Below are 7,180 nucleotides of genomic sequence, written 5' to 3' on the forward strand. Positions count from 1 at the left end.
AGGCTGTGGGAGCCGCTCTGGGAGGGAAGGGTGCCCATGCATCATGGCGGACAGAAGTGTGCTAAGGGGAAGCACAGCTACTAATGGAGCATCCCCACCGCATGAGAGCTCCTTGATGGACCTGGACTGGACAGAACATGACAGATTGTGGGGCTGCTTTAAAAATTCATCTGGCTGGGTTCATTCAGAGCCCTCTCCACGTGTGCAGTGCAACTGTGTGCAGTGGAGTGAGACAGCCATCCTTTGCGATGTACAGCACAGTAAAGTGTGTGCAAGAGAGGAATATTTATGTGCTTGTCTCGCTTAGCCAAGCCAATTTGTCCAAATCATTCAAGGTAATATATTAGTGTGCCAGTTCTTCGTGGCTGGGCAGAGAATGAATCTTGAAACCCGTATGGCAAAGCCAGAGTCTTCTACTTCCTCATGTGCTCAGTTTTTCCTTGTGGCTTCACAGTTCAGGGTCATTTAACACTGTACCCAGCAGACAATGAGACTCTCTGGCACATGCAAGGGAGACAGTGTCTAAACATTCATGTTTTATAACCACATGTGATATCTTTAGATCTGCACCTAGGCATGTCATGAGACTTTTTGATCCTTCAGACATTTCTGGGAGGGGAGATTCAAGGAGGGACACACTGGCTTCCTCTGGCTAATGGGCAGCATACAAATGTGATCAATAGATAGAGAGAGATAACTCCTGCATGTCACAACAGTGGTTAAAACCAAATAGTACCTTCGGAGGTGAGAGCAGTGCTGCTTTTGCCTTGCTGAAAAAGCAGGGCCAGAATAGGACTCCTTCTGAGGTCTTGTTCCAGGGAGCTTCCTGTATTACTGGATATACTATTAAGAGCTGCACATGGAGGAGGGGCTACCCCTGCCAGGCCACGCCCCTGCCGTCGGTGGGGCACAGCTTGGGCAGGGCAGGGGGGTGGAGAGCCTCTTGGTGAAACACCCCTCTCACCCACTGTCTGACCCACCCACTGTTTCCTTGGGACTGTGGAGGCGGTGAAGGGGAGGCTGCGATTCAGCCTCGCTTTTGGTCTCAGTGAGTTGTGGGTGTCGCTGCCTATTTTCTAGCAGTCCGTTCTTTCAATGGGTGGGTGTTCATGTGCCGCTTTTGAGTGGTGGCCACTGTACAAGAGGTGAGCTCAGATGGTGGCTGCTCACAGAGCCCCCTGCTTCCGTTCCCCTGTCTGGAGGGAAGAGTGTGGTGCCCAGTGGCTGGAGAGGAAAAGGCTGTTTGGGGAAGGGCAGAGAGTGTGGAAGAACAGTTTCGCTCCCTGGACTGCCCTTGCTCCCTGGAGGGATGCAGCCCCCCAAGCAGGGCTGACGGGGGCAACCTAGAGGCACCCTTCCCACACCCCACACATGACCCCTGGCCCCAACTGCCCCGAGGCCCATTCCCATGCTCCATGCCCATGAGGAGGTTCTCAGGGCGTTGTGTGGAAAGGGGGCGATTGGGCAGTTGCCCCGCGGATCATGTTGGGTCAGACAGAGCCTGGGGGGGGGGGGCGGCACGAGGACTGCTTGGCTCTGTGCCTGTCCGGGACTCCCTCCGGGGCGTCTGCCACAGGTGCTTCCTTAGCAGACTGGGGCATGTTTTTTTTCACCTGGTTCCTTCCCGGGGAGACTCGCTGCTGCAGGAGCCGCTAGCGGGGAAGCCAGGCATCGGCTGTCCGGCGTGCTCCACTCTGCCGGAGCGCTGTAGCTCCTCCTCACAGCTTCTCACTGACGCGTGGAAGATCGGTGGAGCCTTGCAAAGGAGGCTGCTCAAAACGGTGGTGGCCCAGGTGCTTGGCGGCCAGCCCTGGCAGGGTGTGTGCAGATGGGTAGAACCCATCCGTGCAAATTTGAGCCGGTGATCAGGAGATGCGACGTTCTTCTGTCCGGGTGTTGCCCTAAAACACAGATGGTGCCCCTCCCCTATGCACAGACATGGGCCTCCACGCTGTGCCTGCTGGGTGCTGGGGTTCCTGCCGAGGATGCTGAGCTGGATGGTCTTGGCCCTGATCCGCACAGTGCTTTCTCGGCAGGTGGGCAGCTTCAGGACTGCTTAGCTGGGATCGGTGCTGTCCTTTCAGCTGCTTGAGAGATCCTGCGCTGGCTCTGGAGGAAGGGGCTGGGGCCACGCGCAGGCGGCAACTTGCCCCCAGAGGAAAGGGAGCCGTGAGTGGCAGCAGGGCGCACGACTGCGCGTGACAAGGTGCACAAAGTGCCGTGGAACACAATCTGGAGATGAGCCAGAAAGATGAGATCAAGTGAGCCTCGAACTGGGCCAGGGGAGGGGGGCTGCAGAACATGGGGTCTCTCCTGGCCCAGAGGGGCTGTGGCCCAGCAGGCTCCCCTGGGTTGGAGGGCTCCGGACAGCCAGGGCTGAGCCATAGGAGCCACCTGCTCCAGGGCTTCCGCAGCACACCTCTTCTGGTCTCCGGGCCTGCAGGGGGTGTAACACAGTCTTGCTTCTCAGAGCCAAGGGAGGAAGCTTTGGTGCGCTCAAGCTCCTGGGCTTGGGAAAGAAGGCCAAGCTCTTATCGCTTGATCAGCCAGGCCGGCCACATGACAGCCAGCTGAAAGTCATTAGGAGGGGCTGCAGAGTGGCCGGCGGGCTGGCCAGCCCAGCTGGGTGCTGCTCTCGGAGGCTGCAGGAGACGTGCTCAGAGACCAGACCAGACGGCGGCTCTCCATGGATCTGCGGCTGCTGCTGGCAGTCCTGCCTCCCAGATCCCCTTGGCCCTGGGCAGCTTGTCCATAGAACTGACGGGGAAAACCACGCAGCGTTTCCTGGCCTCCCAGGTGTGTGACATTCGCTCGCTGGCTTGCTCTTTCCTTCTCCCTTCTCTCCTGTCACTTTGGGATTTGTCTCAAGCTGCCTGCGTGTTGCCTTCTTATTGCATGACTAACTTCCTTTGAAATTTAGCTTCCCCACACCAGAAGGTGAGACTTTTTGCAGCAGGCTTTGCTTAGAGGGAAGCCCTGAAGTTGGCCAGCAGTGCCCCTGGCAAAGGATGCCCAGAGCTGCCCCAGGGAGCCCGACTCACAGGATGAGGGTGGTGGTGGGCTGCTTGTCTCTGGAGGAGCGAGCACCTTCCGCAGGGCCACGGCGCAACTTCCTTGGAAGCCTCTTCAGACTCAAGGGCCGTTGGGCTGCAGCTGTGGGGGCCAAACTGCTCCATGGCCAGAATGCTAAATAATCTTTCCCTGCGCTGGGGTCTCTGCAAGCCCAGTCCCATCTCCAGGAGTCTAAGCCGCCAGGCACCCCCCTGGCTCTGCAGAGCTGCCCCAGCGACATCCCCCAACAAGAAGCGCTGCCATGGGAGGAGGGGCTGCTCCGGCTGCTTCAGGGGCCGGGAGGAGCAGGGGCTTTCTGGCCAAGGAGGCCCTGGACCAAGGGGGCTCGTCCTGCCAGAAGGTGCCTTACCCTCCCTCCCGTGCCTCCGTGCTGGCGGCCCTGCAAGCCTGGTCCACACAGGCCGAAGCAGACGTCTGAGGACCCAGGGAGAGCTTCCCACGATGTGACAGGCTGTCTCCTCGGTTCCTGTGGGCCGCGTCCAGAGCCCTGGGGAGGGCAGGCTCCTTCCAGGAGGATGCCGACAGACGAGCCTCCTCTGGGGCTTCTCACTGGTCTGGGGGTGGAACGGGAGTGTCTGCATCTGTGGCTCCCACAACTGACTGGCAGCCAGATGCGGTTCACTCTAGGGATGCGTGCTGCCCTGTCCGTTGTGCGAGGGCCCCAATCCCGCACCTGCAGGAGCTCAAAACACCCACAGATGCATGAGCCCGAGGCTCCTTGGCCCCGCAGGCGCTGGAAGGGGTGGGCACCGCCTGTGGGGCTCTCCTTCCACTTGGGGGCCCCGTGCAGGAGAAGCCATTCCCACAGCACAACCTATTGGACATCTGCCTGGCATAAGCCCTCTGCTGGGCGATGCCAATGGTGGAACTCGGTGTTGCAAGTACGCGGCCAGCTCTCTGCAGACACTTGGCCTGGCCCGCTCTCCAGGCCATAAAGCTCTTAATTACGGCAAAGATAAAAGCTACTTTGTTGTTTGTGTCCCGCTCCCACTGAAATACCGAAATAAGCCCTTATGACGGGATCATATGATGCAGACTGAACTCAGCTTGTCAGTGGTACAGCCAGGCCTTGCCTCTTCAGGGCAACCGCAGCCCAAAACCCCTCCAGGAGCTTCTTTTCCGGAAGGCAGGCCCTCTTTGAACTTCACAAAATCTAGGGGGAAGTGGAAAAGGTTGGTGGGGGAAGTGGTCCAGGGCCCAGGGCAACGGAAAACCACAGAGCGCCCAGGAGATTCCACTTGCCTGCTCCAGAGCTGTGATGCAGCCCAGGTGTGGAGTGCTTTCAACTCCCCACCCTCCAGAGCAGGCACTTGGGGTGGCCTGCATCTGCCATCCGTCAAAAGACCTTGGGCAGAGGTGCTGCAGAGAAGGACCGGTTGCCGTTGCTCCTCTTCTTGCTCGCATGGTCCAGGGAGACATCTGTCCAGATCAAAATGTGTGGACTGGACCAATTTCTCCCAAGCTCACCACTACCAGAGAAAACTCCTCGAGCCCTTTGTAGTCGTGCTTCAGATGGTTCCGCTCTGATAATAGCTAAACGCGGCAGTCAAAGTGCAATTTGGCAGGCGAAAGGGCTGTTGGTTTCAGCTGCACGGGCTGATAAGCGCCTGACACAACCGCTGCCCACAAAGGCTAAGTGCCGCATGGAGGTTCCTCTCCGGCCTCGTTTTCGCAGGGCAGGATAAAGCGAGGCTGCTTCCTGGCATGCTCCCCACACCCCCAGCCCGGCCTTCTTTCGGCTCCAGGCCCCAGCAGGGCCTCTTTGTTCCTTCCTCGCTTCCTTTCTTCCAGTGCTGCTTTCCTGGCAGTTCCTTCCAGCAGGAGCCTGTGCTGCACAACGAAGGTCACCCAGGGCCGGGGTGCTGGCCTAAGCTGCTGCCCAGGGACGCTCTGCACAAAGCAACCTCGCTCTGGCCAAGGGAGGGAGGCAACGCGAATGCTGGCCTGGGAGGTCTTTGGCTGCCCTCAGGCTGCTGCAGGCCCTGGGGGGCACCGCTCCCGCCCCGTTTGCAGGCAGGGCTGGAAGAGCCTTTCCTAACCCTGCCCACCGCTGCTGCGGAGAGCTACACAGAGCCGGGGCTGCCTCCTGGCAGCCCTGCGAGGGTCCCTCATGGGCCACGGGAGAGGGGGAGCCCTCCGCCCAGCGACTGCATCTTCTGGCAGGAGCCCGTTGGCCTGGCCACAGCCTCCCCTTCTGCACTGGCGTTCTGCTGCTGGGCAACCTCGGCCTTTGCCCCCAGCTGCTGGGTCTCTGCAAATCCCGCCAGGGCTGACCCAGGAGGACCCCACCTGGAGCAGCTGGAGTGGGGACCCTCCCCCCCCACCGCCAAGGGCGGGTGCTGAGCTTGTCTTAAGAAGCAGTCGAGAAGGAGCTTGTGGCTTGGTTCAAGTTGCCTGATCATAACATTTTCGAAATTGAGCCTTCCCATTTTTAAAATTGTCAGGCTATTATATGTACCTGCACTAGAACATGTACTCAGTGTAATGAGATTTCATATCCTGTAATAACAGGATAATTTCATCTCCACTTCTCTTTAGCAGCTCGCAGCCCCCTTTCAGTTTTACCTACCTGATCAGTGTCATGATGTTTGAACTAAAAATAAAGTTTGATAAAATCTTGCTAATCCAGGTCCTAAGGCAGGATAGCATCACTTTTTCAGAATTAGTAAGTTTGCTTCCTCAGGCCAGCTTCAGTTGGATTTCTGCCTTCCTCTTGAAATCATGAAGATCCGTTTTCATCATTTCACCCACCATTGAAAGAGACCATTCTTTTAATATATAAATGCCTTTTTTCTCCCATTCCATGATCAGCTTATAGTTTGGTTTAGGGTGCAATCCAGTGCATCTTTAGACAGAACAAGAACTACAACAGATCGGTAGGCCGGGAGAGCACTTTTCTGCCCAACTGTGTGCCCGAGCGAAGCCTGCACCACTGAATTTTCCACCCATCCTATTTGCAAGAAGCAAGAGTCACACTCTTGCAGATGGCCTTTACCAGCAATAATTCCACAGGGTTAAGATCACAGAAGCCCAAAGATTTCAGTGGCCTTAGCAACACCCAGGTCTGTAGGGTGAAGCACCTGAGGCTGTCCCCCCCCCCCCAACTGGTTACCTTTTCCCATTTCTAGTTATTTTATGGTAATGAAGAACTGTGATTCCCCGCCAGGTGCCTGCATTTCCTTAGACTCCTGGCCTGTAGGAGAAAGTGCAGGAAGAGCCCGAGCCCCCCCCCCCCCCCGCCACCTCCCCATGCCTGCTGGCCTTGGTTAGCCGATAGCCCAGCCGGCCAGACTGAACGTGTCCAGCCAGGCTTGGCTGCCCGTCCATTCTGACTTTTAAGTTCGATGTTACTAGGACGGGTGTAAAGCAACCTTCCCCAAAGGGCTGCTTCCAGGTAGTTCGGGCTACCACTCCCAAAATCCCTAACCCTTGGCCCAGTAGCTGGGGCTGATGGGAGCTGTAGCCCTGATCATCTGGAAGTACCGGGGGGGCGGGGGAGCTGTGCAAAGGAGCCAGGGAGGCCTTTTGGGACAGTTCCCAACCTCCCAGGGGAGTTGGGGGGTAAAGACTTGCTACTGGAGGCTTTTGTCCCGTACCAGCTAAGCGATCGCCCTGGTCGGGGCCCCAGATTCGCCCAAGCGGCAGCCACGGAGGCCCCGGAGCCCTGGCGAAAGATGCCCGTCCGCTCAGAGCAGCAGCCCCGGGCTCGGCGGGACGGCGCCGCGTGGCTTGCCCGCTCCTCGCCGGGAGCGGGGCGGGTGAGCCGCGAAGGCGCCGCGCAGCTTGCCCGGGCGAAGCGTCGCCGCGAAGGGCCGCCTCCTCCCCGCGAGCTCACCTGGCGCCCGCGCCGGCCTCGCGCCCCCGGCGACACGTCAGCCGGGCTGGGCCGGGCCGCGCCGCCTGGGCAGGGCCGGGCAGGGCCGGGCCGTGTGCGCAGCAGGTGGAGTCGCCCCCGGCGGCGGCGGAGGAGGATGCGCCTCCGGGCAAGCGCTCATCTCGCCTGCTGCCGCCGAGGGGTGAGTGGCCGGCGGGCGCGGCGCGCGGCGCGCGGGGGGCGCTCGGCCGCGCGGACCCCGCGGCGCCGCCGGGAGCCCTGCCGTCCCCGGGT

The 7,180-nt window shown here is 59.4% G+C and overlaps 1 protein-coding gene across 3 annotated transcripts in view; it reads left to right on the forward strand.

The window, feature by feature from the left end:
- Positions 1–1,008: 1,008 nt before the first annotated feature.
- The window catches only part of RAB27A (RAB27A, member RAS oncogene family), a 12,420-nt gene continuing 6,248 nt past the window's right edge, over positions 1,009–7,180 (forward strand). Inside the window, exon 1 of one of the 3 annotated variants that reach the window (XM_044439005.1) lies at positions 1,009–2,796. Coding sequence is in view for 1 of the 3 variants with exons in the window: in XM_044439004.1 (XP_044294939.1) it covers positions 7,044–7,088 (45 nt within the window). In the remaining 2 variants the exon portion in view is untranslated. Of the gene's footprint in view, positions 2,797–7,029; positions 7,089–7,180 lie in introns of those variants that run through there. The other 2 variants (XM_044439006.1, XM_044439004.1) reach the window with 2 other exon arrangements.

The sequence above is a fragment of the Varanus komodoensis genome, unplaced genomic scaffold (assembly GCF_004798865.1).
Source record: "Varanus komodoensis strain SLA01 unplaced genomic scaffold, ASM479886v1 scaffold33, whole genome shotgun sequence".
Taxonomy (NCBI): Eukaryota; Metazoa; Chordata; class Lepidosauria; order Squamata; family Varanidae; genus Varanus; species Varanus komodoensis.